The 17189-nt window shown below is 40.3% G+C and overlaps 4 protein-coding genes and 1 long non-coding RNA gene across 14 annotated transcripts in view; 2 read left to right on the plus strand and 3 right to left on the minus strand.

The window, feature by feature from the left end:
* Positions 1–75: 75 nt before the first annotated feature.
* LOC117546553 lies at positions 76–4735 on the minus strand. 8 transcript variants are annotated; one of them, XR_004569033.1, is made up of 10 exons: positions 4532–4735; positions 4324–4409; positions 3416–3724; positions 3197–3317; positions 3046–3103; positions 1830–2879; positions 922–1230; positions 705–822; positions 457–481; positions 76–365 (listed from the first exon to the last, which is right to left on the minus strand). XR_004569033.1 is itself a non-coding variant. In XM_034216772.1 (10 exons), the coding sequence occupies exons 5-10, from the start codon at positions 2098–2100 to the stop codon at positions 231–233; spliced, it is 732 nt and encodes a 243-aa protein (XP_034072663.1). In that variant the 5' UTR covers positions 2101–2879; positions 3046–3103; positions 3197–3317; positions 3416–3724; positions 4324–4735; the 3' UTR covers positions 76–230. The 8 variants fall into 8 exon arrangements, 5 of the variants coding, with proteins under 5 accessions (XP_034072663.1, XP_034072661.1, XP_034072662.1 ...); XR_004569034.1 differs by having other exon boundaries at positions 705–825; XM_034216772.1 differs by having other exon boundaries at positions 457–475; positions 1830–1915; positions 2036–2879; positions 4324–4735.
* Positions 4736–5210: 475 nt separating this feature from the next.
* LOC117546561 lies at positions 5211–8743 on the minus strand. Its single transcript, XM_034216787.1, has 8 exons — positions 8584–8743; positions 8432–8489; positions 7422–8265; positions 6820–6905; positions 5912–6220; positions 5693–5810; positions 5542–5587; positions 5211–5375 (listed from the first exon to the last, which is right to left on the minus strand). The coding sequence occupies exons 3-8, from the start codon at positions 7484–7486 to the stop codon at positions 5211–5213; spliced, it is 789 nt and encodes a 262-aa protein (XP_034072678.1). The 5' UTR covers positions 7487–8265; positions 8432–8489; positions 8584–8743.
* A 750-nt stretch (positions 8744–9493) lies between these two features.
* LOC117546555 lies at positions 9494–11985 on the minus strand. 2 transcript variants are annotated; one of them, XR_004569037.1, is made up of 6 exons: positions 11757–11985; positions 11540–11594; positions 10679–10780; positions 10219–10320; positions 10110–10134; positions 9494–10016 (listed from the first exon to the last, which is right to left on the minus strand). It is a non-coding gene; the product is annotated as an uncharacterized LOC117546555 (long non-coding RNA). The 2 variants fall into 2 exon arrangements; XR_004569036.1 differs by having other exon boundaries at positions 9494–10134.
* Positions 11986–12261: 276 nt separating this feature from the next.
* Positions 12262–14418, plus strand: gemin8 (gem (nuclear organelle) associated protein 8). 2 transcript variants are annotated; one of them, XM_034216773.1, is made up of 3 exons: positions 12262–12366; positions 13070–13421; positions 13504–14418. In XM_034216773.1, exons 1-3 carry the CDS (start codon positions 12271–12273, stop codon positions 13761–13763), a joined length of 708 nt encoding a protein of 235 aa, XP_034072664.1. In that variant the 5' UTR covers positions 12262–12270; the 3' UTR covers positions 13764–14418. The 2 variants fall into 2 exon arrangements, with proteins under 2 accessions (XP_034072664.1, XP_034072665.1); XM_034216774.1 differs by having other exon boundaries at positions 12341–12398.
* A 771-nt stretch (positions 14419–15189) lies between these two features.
* LOC117546586 (neuronal membrane glycoprotein M6-b-like) overlaps positions 15190–17189 on the plus strand; it is a 28219-nt gene continuing 26219 nt past the window's right edge. Inside the window, exon 1 of the mRNA XM_034216829.1 lies at positions 15190–15286. Within this exon, the coding sequence (XP_034072720.1) occupies positions 15283–15286 (4 nt within the window). The 5' untranslated portion in view covers positions 15190–15282. The remainder of the gene's footprint in view (positions 15287–17189) is intronic.

A 17189-nucleotide genomic window follows, 5' to 3' on the forward strand; every position in this document is an offset into this window, starting at 1 on the left:
ATCTAATCTAATTAATTATAGTATAATATAATGTGTTCATATTCTGGATCTGATTTACGCCCAAAAAAAAACAACTTAGTTTGTACTGTTTATTTCTAAGACAGTTTATCTTTTTTACAGTGTGATATAATAACAGTGAATTCATTCTAACAATTGCAGTCATTCCACTCCCTTGGGATACAGGATTATTCACAAAGTAAAACAGTGTCCTCTTGTGGGAAACAGTTTGTTCACAAGCTTCCAGAAAGAGTTTCCTCTGTGGCAGAAACATGTGAACTATTGGGATTATTCATATTTATCCTGACGGTTGAGTAAAGCCCGCTCTCTCTCTGCATGAAGGTGCTGTACGGCTCTATGTCCTCTTCCTGCAGAAACACATGTGTATATTTATATAAAAACAGATTCAATAAAAACACATAATTGTTTTTGAAGATGTTAAATGTATAGGTACGTTACCGTGTTTTGGGGTTGTCGTTGTCGTCTGTTGGGTCAAAAAACAATGCATTAGTATTGATGCTGCTTCACTCTGTTTTATTTAAACAACAGGAAATGAAAGGCAGTGTCTTTTTTATACAGAACTGAAAGACAAGAACGTCACACCCAAGACTGCAGTGCATTTAAATATAGCTATTTAAAAGAGCCTAATGCTATGACATTATGAAGCATTTCTAAATAAAGTAATGAATATTGAATAAGCCTCCTACCTCTGACGTGCTTCTCTGTAGAGGAACCCGAGGGTAACTGCAGTTATGATCATGAATACAGCTGCACCAATCAAAATACCTGGGATCTGCATTTGTGTTGAACTGCTTTCCTCTCCATCTTCTCAAATATAAAGAAAAACATGATTGTTAGAAATGTGACACTGGTATTTGCTCTACTTGTAAGAATGTACACAGTTTGATGTAATATTGCATTTACCTTCCACAGTGATGTTCAGATGGTAGATATATGTTCCCTCAGTATAAGAACATTCACAGGTGTGGTTCCCACTGTCCTCTGCTGTTAAATTCATCAGGTGGAGAAACACAGTCTGATTCTCCGTCTTCAGAGAGAACCTGGAGTCACATGTTTGCTCGAAGATCTCTATCGGTTCATACAGCAGAAAACACTCTGCTCCGCTCCTTTCTGTTCTGATCTTACACACTATCATTATGATGGGACTCTGTGTAGTATTAACACATATTTCAGTGACGTCCGGTCCTCTCCCGATGGTTTTCACTATAGTCACTGAAAGAAATCAAAAGTTAAGAAGCTTATGAGAATTTATTTAGTTTAAAATATTGCAAAACTATCATGAACTAGCGCATCCCACTGCCTGAAACACCTCAGTTGGACTCCTTTGGCTACTTCCTGAACATAGTGACATCACTATTGAACACTCAAGCTTCTATTGGCTAGCGCTCCAACACATTGCACGTGAAGCATTAAGGGGCGGGACATCTCAAAACAGAGCCGACCAGCTAACCAATCAGAGCAGACTGGGCTCTGGTTTCAGACAGAGGGTGAAAAGAGGTGCTGCAGCACAGGCAGTATGAGAAAAGTAAAGAGCTTTTTGAACATTAAAGCATGGAGACATGTCCCAGTAGAGAAACTACATACTGATATGAACCTGAGAATTAGCAGGATTTGTTCTCTTTAAACTCTATTAAAGGTGAAAGGGCAGATATTAACCTTAAAAAAAGAATGCAGAAAGTTTGAGTTAGCAGTTGTTTTTGAAGATTTTTTTCACACTAAATCAAATCATTTTAATCCAACTAAAGAAAAACGACTGAAGCTGTTAAGATGTCCTCTTTAAACCAAAGACAGACGTGTTTTCTGTTCATTACCTTCGCACGCAGTCAGTGGCAGAAGCAGAACCAAGAACAGTCTCCATTTTGCGTCCATACCAGTCAAGAAGCGAGTGTATCCTGTTCTGAAGAGAAGAGGACGCACATCTCTGTACACCTAAACCTCACACTCTCACTGGTGGTGAGAAATGTCATTAAAGGAAGTGCTGACAGGAGCTTCTGCTTTCAAATGACGACACTCTTACTGAATCTTAACACTTCTTATGCCGGTGTCGATGCAGATCAGCAGGTCTACAAGCGTAGCCTCCATTGGTCTTGAGGTTAGTTTGAGTTGTTCGTCACAAAACTTGCTAGAAGTTAGATGTCTGCTCTGTGGTCATCCCATATTTAGAGGCCTGAGCTCAGGCTGTGAATAGAAAGCTGCAGATCGAAGCAATTTTGGTTCCTCACGTCTTTAACAAGTAAACCAGGGTGTCGAATGCATTTGGCAGAGTTTTAAGAAAAGCTACATTAACATATCTCACTTCAAGCACTTTGTTCACATCAACAAACACACTGTTCTCGAATATTAAGGTGTTTTAATCATTTAGTTAGCAATCATGCAGTTGCAATTTATTTTGAAATTACAATAATTAAACACCAATAGCTGAAGTCATGGCAAAAACAATACATTTTTGTCAATTAGTTCATCAACTAAGACTGAGAACAAGAAACATTTACAAAAAACATCAATCCCAAGGATTTAAAAACAAGTGATATGCTAATTTTGTAGCTCATTGTTCTTTTTGTCTTTTGTAAAAATCCATCTTTAAACCTGACAAGTTTTAATAAATGCTGATTTGTTTATGGTTAAAAAGGATATGATTGTAGGATCATCTCAAAAGTTGCCAGCATGTGATCCAGTGCTGTTCTCTTGATCTTTGGTTAAACGTTAGCATAGAGTTTGCAGCTTGCATCAGTCTCTCTGCCGTGTTTCTTCTGGTTCTCCAAAGCACCCGTCTCTCTGCCGGCTGAATTAGAGACACTCTGGTAGAGATCACTGTCTGGCTGTTGGAGGGCTGTGTAGGGGTCATCGGGGTCATCTCCATCCTGGAGAAAATACTAATCTCAATGCAATACTTGTTTTAAAGAGGCCTTACTGTGCTTTTTGGGGTTTACCTTTCCTGTAGTGATATATAGGTTTTGTGCATCATTTATATATTATTTTATACACATTTACCGACTGCTTTCTGAGTTTAAAGAAAGCATCACTCACCAAATTGCCAGGATTCTCACACGCAGATGATCTAGATGTGGCTGACCTTGAACAGACACTTTAAGAAAACAAGAGTTAGTTAAACACCAAATACACACAGAAAATAAAGCATATCTTTGAGAGATATCTGAATATTAAAGAAGTCTCTCACCCTTGATGTATTCTCCTGCAGACACACCAGATGGTAACTGCAGTTATGATGATGAATACAGCTGCACCAATCAAAATACCTGGGATCTGCATTTGTGTTGAACTGCTTTCCTCTCCATCTTCTAAAATGTAATAAAGAAAAACATGTTTGTTAGAAACGTGACACTGGTATTTGCTCTACTTGTAAGAATGTACACAGTTTGATGCAATATTGCATTACCTTCCACAGTGATGTTCAGATGGTAGATATATGTTCCCTCAGTATAAGAACATTCACAGGTGTGGTTCCCACTGTTCTCTGCTGTTAAATTAATCAGGTGGAGAAACACAGTCTGATTCTCCGTCTTCAGAGAGAACCTGGAGTCACATGTTTGCTCGAAGATCTCTATCGGTTCATACAGCAGAAAACACTCTGCTCCGCTCCTTTCTGTTCTGATCTTACACAGTATGAGTGTGATGTTACTCTGTGTAGTATTAACACATATTTCAGTGACGTCTGGTCCTCTCCCGATGGTTCTCACTATAGTCACTGCAATAAAAGTAAAGTTAAAAAGCTTATGAGAATTTCTTTAGTTTAACATATTGCAAAACTATCATAAACTAGCGCATCCCACTGCCTGAAACACCTCAGTTGGACTCCTTTGGCTACTTCCTGAACATAGTGACATCACTATTGAACACTCAAGCTTCTATTGGCTAGCGCTCCAACACATTGCACGTGAAGCATTAAGGGGCGGGACATCTCAAAACAGAGCCGACCAGCTAACCAATCAGAGCAGACTGGGCTCTGGTTTCAGACAGAGGGTGAAAAGAGGTGCTGCAGCACAGGCAGTATGAGAAAAGTAAAGAGCTTTTTGAACATTAAAGCATGGAGACATGTCCCAGTAGAGAAACTACATACTGATATGAACCTGAGAATTAGCATGATTTGTTCTCTTTAAACTCTATTAAAGCTGAAAGGGCAGATATTAACCTTAAAAAAAGAATGCAGAAAGTTTGAGTTAGCAGTTGTTTTTGAAGATTTTTTTCACACTAAATCATATCATTTTAATCCAACTAAAGAAAAACGACTGAAGCTGTTAAGATGTCCTCTTTAAACCAAAGACAGACGTGTTTTCTGTTCATTACCTTCGCACGCAGTCAGTGGCAGAAGCAGAACCAAGAACAGTCTCCATTTTGCGTCCATACCAGTTAAGAAGCGAGTGTATCCTGTTCTGAAGAGAAGAGGACGCACATCTCTGTACACCTAAACCTCACACTCTCACATAGGTGGTGAGAAATGTCATTAAAGGAAGTGCTGACAGGTGCTTCTGCTTTCAAATGACGACACTCTTACTGAATCTTAACACTTCTTATGCCGGTGTCGATGCAGATCAGCAGGTCTACAAGCGTAGCCTCCATTGGTCTTGAGGTTAGTTTGAGTTGTTCGTCACAAAACTTGCTAGAAGTTAGATGTCTGCTCTGTGGTCATCCCATATTTAGAGGCCTGAGCTCAGGCTGTGAATAGAAAGCTGCAGATCGAAGCAATTTTGGTTCCTCACGTCTTTAACAAGTAAACCAGGGTGTAGAATGCATTTGGCAGAGTTTTAAGAAAAGCTACATTAACATATCTCACTTCAAGCACTTTGTTCACATCAACAAACACACTGTTCTCGAATATTAAGGTGTTTTAATCATTTAGTTAGCAATCATGCAGTTGCAATTTATTTTGAAATTCCAATAATTAAACACCAATAGCTGAAGTCATGGCAAAAACAATACATTTTTGTCAATTAGTTCATCAACTAAGACTGAGAACAAGAAACATTTACAAAAAACATCAATCCCAAGGATTTAAAAACAAGTGATATGCTAATTTTGTAGCTCATTGTTCTTTTTGTCTTTTGTAAAAATACATCTTTAAACCTGACAAGTTTTAATAAATGCTGATTTGTTTATGGTTAAAAAGGATATGATTGTAGGATCATCTCAAAAGTTGCCAGCATGTGATCCAGTGCTGTTCTCTTGATCTTTGGTTAAACGTTAGCATAGAGTTTGCAGCTTGCATCAATCTCTCTGCCGTGTTTCTTCTGGTTCTCCAAAGCACCCGTCTCTCTGCCGGCTGAATTAGAGACACTCTGGTAGAGATCACTGTCTGGCTGTTGGAGGGCTGTGTAGGGGTCATCGGGGTCATCTCCATCCTGGAGAAAATACTAATCTCAATGCAATACTTGTTTTAAAGAGGCCTTACTGTGCTTTTTGGGGTTTACCTTTCCTGTAGTGATATATAGGTTTTGTGCATCATTTATATATTATTTTATACACATTTACCGACTGCTTTCTGAGTTTAAAGAAAGCATCACTCACCAAATTGCCAGGATTCTCACACGCAGATGATCTAGATGTGGCTGACCTTGAACAGACACTTTAAGAAAACAAGAGTTAGTTAAACACCAAATACACACAGAAAATAAAGCATATCTTTGAGAGATATCTGAATATTAAAGAAGTCTCTCACCCTTGATGTATTGTCCTGCAGACACATAAAATGGTAACTGCAGTTATGATGATGAATACAGCTGCACCAATCAAAATACCTGGGATCTGCATTTGTGTTGAACTGCTTTCCTCTCCATCTTCTAAAATGTAATAAAGAAAAACATGTTTGTTAGAAACGTGACACTGGTATTTGCTCTACTTGTAAGAATGTACACAGTTTGATGCAATATTGCATTACCTTCCACAGTGATGTTCAGATGGACGATTTCTGTTCCCTCTTTATAAGAACATTCACAGGTGTGGTTCCCACTGTCCTCTGGTGTTAAATTCATCAGGTGGAGAAACACAGCCTGATTCTCCGTCTTCAGAGAGAACCTGGAGTCACATGTTTGCTCGAAGATCTCTATCGGTTCATACAGCAGAAAACACTCTGCTCCGCTCCTTTCTGTTCTGATCTTACACAGTATGAGTGTGATGTTACTCTGTGTAGTATTAACACATATTTCAGTGACGTCTGGTCCTCTCCCGATGGTTTTCACTATAGTCACTGCAATAAAAGTAAAGTTAAAAAGCTTATGAGAATTTCTTTAGTTTAACATATTGCAAAACTATCATACACTAGCGCATCCCACTGCCTGAAACACCTCAGTTGGACTCCTTTGGCTACTTCCTGAACATAGTGACATCACTATTGAACACTCAAGCTTCTATTGGCTAGCGCTCCAACACATCGCACGTGAAGCATTAAGGGGCGGGACATCTCAAAACAGAGCCGACCAGCTAACCAATCAAAGCAGACTGGGCTCTGGTTTCAGACAGAGGGTGAAAAGAGGTGCTGCAGCACAGGCAGTATGAGAAAAGTAAAGAGCTTTTTGAACATTAAAGCATGGAGACATGTCCCAGTAGAGAAACTACATACTGATATGAACCTGAGAATTAGCATGATTTGTTCTCTTTAAACTCTATTAAAGGTGAAAGGGCAGATATTAACCTTAAAAAAAGAATGCAGAAAGTTTGAGTTAGCAGCTGTTTTTGAAGATTTTTTTCACACTAAATCATATCATTTTAATCCAACTAAAGAAAAACGACTGAAGTTGTTAAGATGTCCTCTTTAAACCAAAGACAGACGTGTTTTCTGTTCATTACCTTCGCACGCAGTCAGTGGCAGAAGCAGAACCAAGAACAGTCTCCATTTTGCGTCCATACCAGTCAAGAAGCGAGTGTATCCTGTTCTGAAGAGAAGAGGACGCACATCTCTGTACACCTAAACCTCACACTCTCACATAGGTGGTGAGAAATGTCATTAAAGGAAGTGCTGACAGGAGCTTCTGCTTCCAAATGACATTACATTACATTACATTGCATTTAGCTGACGCTTTTGTCCAAAGCGACTTACAATAAGTACATTAGACCAGGAAGACACAACCTTGAAGAAAACAGAATCATATAAGTATATCAGGTTTCATAGAGCCAAACATTTCAAGTGCTACTCAACTGGCTTTAGGTAATCCAGTCCTTTATTGGTATAAAAGTGCTTCGTTAATCGTTCTAACGCTCGAAGTGGAGTCGAAAGAGATGAGTTTTCAGTTTGCGCCGGAAGATGTGCAAGCTATCTGCCGTCCTGATGTCAATGGGGAGCTCATTCCACCATCTTGGAGCCAGGATAGCAAACCCACGTGTTTTCGCCGATGGGAACTTGGGTCCCCCTCGCAGCGAGGGCGCAACGAGTCGTTTGGCGACACTCTTACTGAATCTTAACACTTCTTATGCCGGTGTCGATGCAGATCAGCAGGTCTACAAGCGTAGCCTCCATTGGTCTTGAGGTTAGTTTGAGTTGTTCGTCACAAAACTTGCTAGAAGTTAGATGTCTGCTCTGTGGTCATCCCATATTTAGAGGCCTGAGCTCGGGCTGTGAATAGAAAGCTGCAGATCGAAGCAATTTTGGTTCCTCACGTCTTTAACAAGTAAACCAGGGTGTTGAATGCATTTGGCAGAGTTTTAAGAAAAGCTACATTAACATATCTCACTTCAAGCACTTTGTTCACATCAACAAACACACTGTTCTCGAATATTAAGGTGTTTTAGTCATTTAGTTGGCAATCATGCAGTTGCAATTTATTTTGAAATTCCAATAATTAAACACCAATAGCTGAAGTCATGGCAAAAACAATACATTTTTGTCAATTAGTTCATCAACTAAGACTGAGAACAAGAAACATTTACAAAAAACATCAATCCCAAGGATTTCAAAAGAAGTGATATGCTAATTTGGTAGCTCATTGTTATTTTTGTCTTTTGTAAAAATACATCTTTAAACCTGACAAGTTTTAATAAATGCTGATTTGTTTATGGTTAAAAAGGATATGATTGTAGGATCATCTCAAAAGTTGCCAGCATGTGATCCAGTGCTGTTCTCTTGATCTTTGGTTAAACGTTAGCATAGAGTTTGCAGCTTGCATCAGTCTCTCTGCCGTGTTTCTTCTGGTTCTCCAAAGCACCCATCTCTCTGCCGGCTGAATTAGAGACACTCTGGTAGAGATCACTGTCTGGCTGTTGGAGGGCTGTGTAGGGGTCATCGGGGTCATCTCCATCCTGGAGAAAATACTAATCTCAATGCAATACTTGTTTTAAAGAGGCCTTACTGTGCTTTTTGGGGTTTACCTTTCCTGTAGTGATATATAGGTTTTGTGCATCATTTATATATTATTTTATACACATTTACCGACTGCTTTGTGAGTTTAAAGAAAGCATCACTCACCAAATTGCCAGGATTCTCACACGCAGATGATCTAGATGTGGCTGACCTTGAATAGACACTTTAAAGAAAGGAAGAGTTAGTTAAACACCAAATACACACAGAAAATAAAGCATATCTTTGAGAGATATCTGAATATTAAAGAAGTCTCTCACCCTTGATGTATTGTCCTGCAGACACATAAAATGGTAACTGCAGTTATGATGATGAATACAGCTGCACCAATCAAAATACCTGGGATTGGTATTTGAGTGAAAATGCTGCCGTCTACATCTTCTAAAACATCTTGAAGAAAATAAAATGGTTAGAAAAAGAACACTTGTGAGAAATGCACCAAGTAGGCATGATGCAAACGTGTTTAAAATCTACATTTACCTTCCACAGTGATGTTCAGATGCAGGATATATGTTCCCCCATTATGAGAACATTCACAGGTGTGCTTCCCACTATCCTCTGGTGTTAAATTCATCAGGTGGAGAAACACAGTCTGATTCTCCGTCTTCAGAGAGAACCTGGAGTCACATTGATGCTTGAAGCCCTCTATCGGTTCATACAGCAGAAGACATTCTTCATTCCTTTCTGTTCCGATCTTACACATTAAGAGTGTGATGTTACTCAGTGGAGTATTCACACATATTTCAGTCACGTCTGGTGCTCTCCCGATGGTTTTCATTATAGTCACTGCAAAAAAAGTAAAGTTAAAAAGCGAGTTAAAAGGATATTTGACTCCTTATCTAACAAAGTACAAACTGACAAAGAAAAGCTCCTGTACTGTACCTTCAGAGCCAAAACAGAGGGGCAGAATCAGAGAATAAAACAGAGTCAGTCAGTCCATCCATCCATATTGACAGACGAGTAACAGTTCTGCAGGCGGTAGACAAACTAAAGGCGGAAGAGCAGATATTAACCTCAAACTACCTGAAAACCTTTCCGGAGAAGGAAGTGCTTCAACCGTCATGTCAAGGCCCCTTTTAGATCTCATTGAAGAGGACCCATTGTGCTTTCGGGGTTCTCCTTCTCTTTACAATAGGAAACTTACCCTGTAAGCCGAGGTGTTTGATGATTAGTTGCAGTGTTATGCGTTTTCCACAGGATTTAAAGCAAACAATCCCAGCAGAGTTTGATTTACTTGGAATAATACTTTTTATTTTTCAGAAGAAAGGAATTTTGGAATGGACTTTAACAAAACAAACATGCATCACTTTAGAGACAGGGAGTTTCAGATGTCATACCCAGGTAAAAGTAGTTATACCAAATAGTAGAAATACTCTGATACAAGTAAAATCCCTTTAGAATAATTTTAGAATAGATATGCATATATATAGTGATTATGTTTATTTGTATGCCAGTTTAAATGTGCAATCCCTTGTTAACATGCTATGACAAGAAAAAGAGCCACATTGAGAGCACCCTCCCCTCAGGTTTTAGCCGTGGTCCAGATAGAGTAGCCGTGTGAGAAGTGGACGTACAGAGCGACTGCCTAAAAACCTGTGAACACCGTCACCATGAGAATAAAGACCCTCTGCGTCCAGAGACAGCGCTCCAGCCTCTGCTCCAGACGAGAGCTGCACACCATCAGCTGCAGGAGCTGAGGAAGAGGAGGAGACGGGTTCATAGGCCTATACATTCATGTATCACACTGCTGGAGCACTCGACTGACGAGAATCCTTAGCTGATTTACATCCTGCAGGAGGTGCCAACTGAGTCTGAAAAGAGAACAAATAAGATCAAAAACGGGTTAACTTCATCTAATACATGTTACATTCCTACTTAACATGTTGTATATTTACCTTTGTGCTTCCGGGATCTCCTCCCAGAACCGGGCCTGGTCCAGATGTCCATGTGTGGCACTCTGATCACTTTCAGCTGCCATGCCGAGTAAATGGCTTTCCCTGTGCAGAAACATTTAAAATGAGCTTTAACTACAAAAAGGACAAGAAGTGAAAGACCTGTTGGGCATGGCTGTGTGACAGATCATGGTTCAGACCTACAAAGCCTAGTAACTAAGTACATGTACTTGAAAACAAGGTCGTTTTTAAAGAAACGTAGTGGATACAGAGACAAAGCTACAAATGATACTGTAGAAGAGGAATCATTGTGGTACATTGAACTGGCCACCATATATCAAATATTAAAACACACCATAAATGATTATATAACCCTAATTTGGAACATGTTGCATCTTCATATTTGGATGGATAAAGCGTTGTTTTAGTACCTCAGTAAAGTAAATACTTCCTGCAGACCTACCTTCACACAGGAACAGAAGGATTCCCAGGAGGTCGGAGCGGCACAGCCGTCTGTCCGAGGTCCATGAGGAGTCTGCAGAGATACAGGTAACACGCTCTGTAACTGGAGTACAGAGTCATCTGATTAGATTTCCTCCACTGTAGCATTGTGTTGGAATCAAATTGTACCCCACCCATTCCCCCCAGTGTGTGACTTTACTGGGAAAACCCCTCTCATAGTGAAAATCCTGAAGATATTGCAGTTTAATTGTTAAAGCAAGGTTAAACTGCATCGCTCAATCACAACAACACTGTATGAAAAGGGTTAAACTTGTCACATAGAGGCACAAAATACATGAGCCACGGTATTTAAATCTTTTTAAAAGAAGAACATAGCATTTATAACCCACTTATTTATACATTGACTGCTACTTACACAGCAATCTGATATTCAAGGAAGTCATAATTGATAATGTTGAGAAAACTTTTTTTTTTGCAATATAGAAAACACTTTATTTTGTGTTCACTCATCCAGTCAGACATCAGAAGAGGAAATGTGTTTTGAAAAGCCACATCTGTCTTTTTGCATCCCTCTGAAAGCTCTGAAGCCCCGAGCCAAAGCATGACCCAGATATACACTCAAACATGTCTCTCTCACACACACAGTGCAGAAATACTCAGTTTTACACACCCTTGTCCTGAAATAGAATTGTGTCCTTGCTCACATTAAGTTAAAAACATATATTTCTCTCATTTAGAAAAAGTAGGTTTCAACCTTCTGGATTTCAGACAATGAAAACAGCTTGAGTACACGTGAAGTCAAATTACGTAGGAAAATGAACATCATTTTGATGTATAGACTGTGATAGAGATTAGACTTCACCTTTGACCCTGATGAAATGTCATTCATGCCCATGTCCACAGCCTTATAGGTTGACCTTAAACAAAACAGAACAAACTGTAAGAGGCTGTAAACATGGATAAAAAGAGCATTATTAGACAAAAAGGCTTTCAAAACTGGTCGAAATAGAAGATACCTCACTATAACAGAAAATCACTCAATAGAGGTAAACATATGAGACAATAAAAAACATTCTTACGAGGATGAGAAAAACCAGGTAATAGTCAAAAATCCAAAAGGACAGAGCATCAAACAAAACTTGGCTCGGATACAAAAGGACAATATAAAAACATGGACCTGACGCTGTCTGATAGATGGAACGAGACGAACTAGCACAAGACAAAGGGAGACAGACAGGGCCGATAGATAGGGTAGGGGACACAGGTGAAAACAATCAGGGCGTGGTCCATCCGAAACGAGAGGGTGAGGTTCCTACAAAATAAAACAGGAAGTCACAAGACAACATAGGTACAAGACAAGACAGAACTAAATACATTAATTTAACAGATACAACGAGACAAAACACTATACTATATATCGTGTTTTACTCGGTTTTACTACAAGAGTATTACACCTAATACTATGTCAAATTCCATCCATACTATGTCTATATATTTCTGTTATTTGTTTAACTTAATTCTGCTGCAATAATTTAATTTATAGGATTAATATTAGCAATCTTATGTCCTGCAGGAGCGCGCAGTGTCCGCTAGATGGCGCCAATTAACACGATGTATTTGCCTTCGCCCAAAGGCTGCTGGGAAATCTACCAGTCCACCCGGAAGTATCCATCACAACACAACATGGAGGTAAATGTGCGCAAATGAGATGCTTACAGCAAGTAAATACATCTTAAACTTCACATGTATTAACTTTAGTTGCACGGTTTAGTTTTTGGCGTTCATTTGATGCTTTCAAAATGTCCTCAGCGTGTTTCTGCCATTCCTTTTAAACCCTGAACGTTAACTGTTTTAGAGTCGTATTATTACTATAGTAGTTTAACGTATTCATATTCAGCTGCTTCCTCTTAATACGCTAGGTTTATCTTTCAGAATTAGTAATAACGTGACATTTTGCCAGCTTTCTAATTTATCCTATCAATTCTTAAAACATAACGGGGTCAAATTCATTACTTCAAAAGTCTTTAGAATTATTCAGAGCAATCGACCGAGAGAGAAGTTGCCCAAACGTTTGCATGCAGTTCAAAACATACTTTTACTTGCTTACATCAGGAAGTACAATTTTTTTGGTTTGAATTTGGTCTTACAGTTTATTTTTAGTGGCATAACAAAGTCTTAAATGTAACTTGCCCTGAGCTGTAGGAACTCTGTTTCCATTCTCCTCTGATCTTTGGAAGTTGACAACACATTAAGTGTTTGATCTGATTCACTGCCAGTTGGAAACATTTCTGTGCAAAAGTGCCTGGAATAGCTTCTAAAGTTATCTAAAACTGGCTTGTTAAGAAAAGACTGAGAAAACAATGCAATAACCATCAATCTTTCTCACTACTAGGAGAACATAAGCAGTGTGATGTCCAGGTTCTCCAGCCCTGTGTACAGCCGCTACTGGCAGCACTACCAGCAAGCCATGGCCTGGCACCAGAGGCACCACCGGGCCTACAGGAAGGCCCTGGAGGCCGCCTACGGCCCGCCTCACAGCCAGGCTCACGGCCAGGCTCACAGCCAGGAGCCGTGTCCCAGCAGCCAGCGGTACACAGACTGGAACGCAGGACAGGAAGACGGAGAGGACGGGGACGAGGAGAGCAGCTCGGACAGCGAGATCGAGTGTGACGTCAGCAACATGGAGATCAGCGAGGAGCTGCGGGAGTACTTCGCCCACACAGAGAAACACAGAGTGGAGCTGAGTAAGAGAACAGGGCGCTGAGAGAAAGAGTGTGACATCATAGTTTAGTGCATTCCCTGAATCCATTGTTCTTGTCCTTGCAGAGAAGCAGCAGCAGATCGAGGCGGAGGAGCATGAGAGCTACGTGCCTGCAGACCAGGACCTGCGCAGCGGCTCCTGGAGAAACAGCATGGCCCCCCCCTCAGAGAGACCCGGAGAGAGACGCGGGGCCGAGATGAAGAAGCTCTACGGCGAGGACGCCGCCAAGATCCAGGCCATGGAGGCGGCCATGCAGCTCAACTTCGACAGACACTGTGACCTCAAACAGCCCAAATACTGGCCCGTCATCCCGCTGAAACTGTGACGCCTGTTCTGCAGGAACCCCTCCTCCGATCTGCCCGTGAGACGCCACTGCATCGAAGCTGCTGATGTGGAAGTAACAGTGTGGGTGAACTGAGGGGTTATTTTAAGCACACCAAAAAGTAGATCTTCCGCTCAGCCAGTCTCGAATGTCACCGACCCCTCAGCTGCTGCTCCAAATGAAAACGATTGTTATGCTCACATCATTTAGAATTGTTGTGGCTTTAACAGAAGTTATTATATAAGAGTCTTTTTGGGAGATTCCAGTAAAGTCTGGTCTGGTTAAGTAAAGCGCTCCTGTACGTGATGTAAATATATTCAAACGTGTTTCCTCTTGTGTTTCTGTTCACCCTCTTCCTCACTGATGCTACATTGCTCCTCTTTTGCATGTCAACTCAGTTTAACCCCCCCCTTCCCTCTCCTTAAATGTAGGAGCGTTCCCACGTGACCGCATCTGATATTCCCGTTTCCTCAAAGAGAGATTTGTTGATGTTGCCTCTCATTCTGACAGTTCATCGCGTTCAAAGACATTCGCGTTGTTTCTCCTCAGGAGCGTTCACTATTCTGTTTTATCTTGTGCTTCCACCCCCCTTTGCCTTTTTTTAAACTGAAGGATTTTAATTTCAAACTTGTTCATAATAAAGTGTTTTCTGATAAAAGCTGCTGTGTCAGTTGTGATTTCTCTATTTCACTTTTTTCTAATAGGACTCTAGTTCTGGATTTTCTTTACGACTATTAGTTTTCTCTGCTAAAAAGCATCAGGCATTACTGAAGCTACATTTTTTTTCAAACTCTGAGCCTAACAGATAATCTCAAAAAGCAGCTTTTGGGCAGTTCATTTCTACATCTAAAATATAGTATGTATAAAATAAATGTGCACTTAACCTGCATATTTGTTTACTTAAGTAAAAGCTCCAACATAACATTGAAAAATACTCCAAAATAAGTCCTCCATTAAAATCTATTTTTGGTAAAAGTACTGAAGCTTACTGCGGTTGTTAAATCTTTAACCATAGTTGAGAATAAAGTAGCAGAACACTCCAGTAAAGTAGTTGTGAACTACTTTCCACAACTTAATTGAAGGAATGTGTTCTGTTATTTTATTATAGATGTATTCTATAGTTGACTGTTTAAAAATAATACTTTCAATTAAGTTTTGGGATTGATTAAATGTATTGCTAGCATGCACACTTCGCATTTTTACCCAAAATAATTAGCTAAGAATATCACTAAAAAATGGGAGATATTTAATTTAGAATAGTATGCAGTTTGGTAAATAATGCCTCTAAATAATACAGTAGCTTTCATTTGTATTTAATAGCGCGTGGAGAACAAATCAGGACACTTGGGAGAGGATTAAGGAGTCTGATCCATTTCTAGATGCAGTGACGTCACGTTTCCACCCCTTAACCCCGCCCCCACCGATTCCTAACCGGGACGTCCAGTTGTTTGTGTATGCACCCCCCTCCAAACAACCTGTGGAAACCTCTTTGTCACTTACTTTAGTCAGAGCCAGCTGGAACATGGGTAAGTGAACTATTCTCTACATTTGTATTTGCTTTTGTCTCAACAGTAGAATAATTGGGGTTGTTTTTGTTGTTGTTTTTGATGCTGTCAGCTGACGCGCGCGTGTGTTGCGCATGAAGCAGCGTGTGTGATTTTCATTTGCATGTCTGCTAATTACTTATAAAAATGCTTAAACAAAGACAGTCTTTAAAGTTCTTGTAGCTTTTTGGAAGCTTTAGCAACATTATCCTCTGGAGGAAGTTAGTTTTGGACATCTTGGCGCACTCGTCAAAGTGTGCACGCTGCAGATAAATAGCTAATGCAATGCATGGGGAAGAAAATACATGCAAAAGTGTGCAGTGGGTTGCATGTCACAGGACATAACAGCAAAATAGGAGCAAGTTATACAAAATATTCCAATACTGCATGCATTTTCCAGGTTTATTCAAAGACATAACTTGTAATGCGAGTTTTACCTGAACATTCTCAAAAGTGTCTTTTAAAAGATATTTCTGGTGCAAACATCTCCTCTTGCAAGATACAAAGTGACTGTATCCTCCGCGTCAGCTCCTCATGTGAGAGTTTGATGCTGATTGGATTAAGAGCTCCATCACTGTGGATTAAAGAGCCGGACCAGGTGGGAAACAATGTATGTTGTGTGCTGTGGAAGTGCCACAGGAAGTGCAGATATTCTTCATTTCTATAAGATTCAAAGATATAAGACAAATGGCCCCTGGGGACATGTAAGGGGCCCCTCACCCAATCTAAAGACACTTAAAACCAAAGAGTCTCAAATAATCTACTTTTAGTCATTTTGCATCTATTTTTAGACGTCTCATTGTGTGTCTCCTATTGGTCGTGTGCTCTCTGTAGTAGTTTTGCATTTTTAGCCATTTTGTGTGTCTTTCTATGAATGCTGCATCTTTTTTAGTAGTAACACTTCTTTGAGTCATTTTTGAATGCTTTTGGTAGCTTGCTGTATATTTGAGGCCATTGATCATAGGAGGAGGTGAATGAATAAAACACATATTCAATTTGAGATGATAGAAAACAGATTTAAGAGGCTACTGGTTTCTGATGAGTGATTTGCAGACATTGAGGATTGAAAGGCAGCATTCAGACGGCCACCGATCCAACAACTTCTCCTAGCGTTTCTCTTTCATTCACAACATCTGTTTCCAATAAAGCAGCAGGCCTGTTTATCGCCTTCAGGCCGGTGAGAAGTTGAGAACAGACAGGAAGGAGTGGAGTAACATGATTTACTGCGACGAGGGGAACCGCAGCAATTTCTCTGCTGGAAGCCATCGTAAAACGTCTCTTCTTTTGCCTGTCCCGCCCAAAACTGCTACTTTAGTCTCATCATCGTCAGCATCCCGTCTTTCATCTGCTCCTCTCGTTGACTCCATCATTATTCCTCCTCCTCCTCCTCCTCCTCCTCCTCCTCCTCCTCCTCCTCCTCCTCCTCCTCCTCCTCCTCCTCCTCCTCCTCCTCCTCCTCCTCCTCCTCCTCCTCCTCCTCCTCCTCCTCCATGAATTCTCTCTTTGTGCTCGCTGCAGCCTTCGTCTCGTGGACATATCCTCTCGCATCCTCTCTGGAGAATTTGCTTCGCTGATCTGCAGCATTGATGCCGAATGTAACAGCCGACAAGCAGACACACTTCAAAGGCTGCACATTTCTTAAAGAAGGCTTTTATTCTGAAGGAATAAATGATCACTCGGCTGGGGGGGAAAGTGGAACAATCCACTGACCTGGTTATAGCAGTGTGCAGACAGTTCAACTGAGTCTTAATTATAGCTATATCAATAAATAGGGATTTCTAAATAAAACCATAAGTCCACATATCCACTCGTGCATAAACAACTGTTATATTTCCCTTCAGTCAGTCCTCCAAACCTCCAAGCTCAGAACTGCAGAGCACATCGT

Source organism: Gymnodraco acuticeps, unplaced genomic scaffold (assembly GCF_902827175.1).
Source record: "Gymnodraco acuticeps unplaced genomic scaffold, fGymAcu1.1, whole genome shotgun sequence".
Taxonomy (NCBI): Eukaryota; Metazoa; Chordata; class Actinopteri; order Perciformes; family Bathydraconidae; genus Gymnodraco; species Gymnodraco acuticeps.

Coding starts and splice junctions, on each gene's coding strand:
- LOC117546561 (XM_034216787.1), bottom strand. CDS start 7,486: ATGGAGGCTACGCTTGTAGACCTGCTGATCTGCATCGACACCGGCATA. Junction 6,906..7,421: donor ATAAGAAGTGTTAAGATTCA/GTAAGAGTGTCG, acceptor TCTTCTCTTCAG/AACAGGATACACTCGCTTCT. Junction 5,811..5,911: donor TCTGAACATCACTGTGGAAG/GTAATGCAATAT, acceptor ACATTTTAGAAG/ATGGAGAGGAAAGCAGTTCA.
- gemin8 (XM_034216773.1), top strand. CDS start 12,271: ATGGCGCCAATTAACACGATGTATTTGCCTTCGCCCAAAGGCTGCTGG. Junction 12,367..13,069: donor CATCACAACACAACATGGAG/GTAAATGTGCGC, acceptor TCTCACTACTAG/GAGAACATAAGCAGTGTGAT. Junction 13,422..13,503: donor GAAACACAGAGTGGAGCTGA/GTAAGAGAACAG, acceptor TTGTCCTTGCAG/AGAAGCAGCAGCAGATCGAG.
- LOC117546553 (XM_034216767.1), bottom strand. CDS start 2,100: ATGGAGGCTACGCTTGTAGACCTGCTGATCTGCATCGACACCGGCATA. Junction 1,231..1,829: donor GCCACTGACTGCGTGCGAAG/GTAATGAACAGA, acceptor GATTTCTTTCAG/TGACTATAGTGAAAACCATC. Junction 482..704: donor TACAGAGAAGCACGTCAGAG/GTAGGAGGCTTA, acceptor TTGACCCAACAG/ACGACAACGACAACCCCAAA.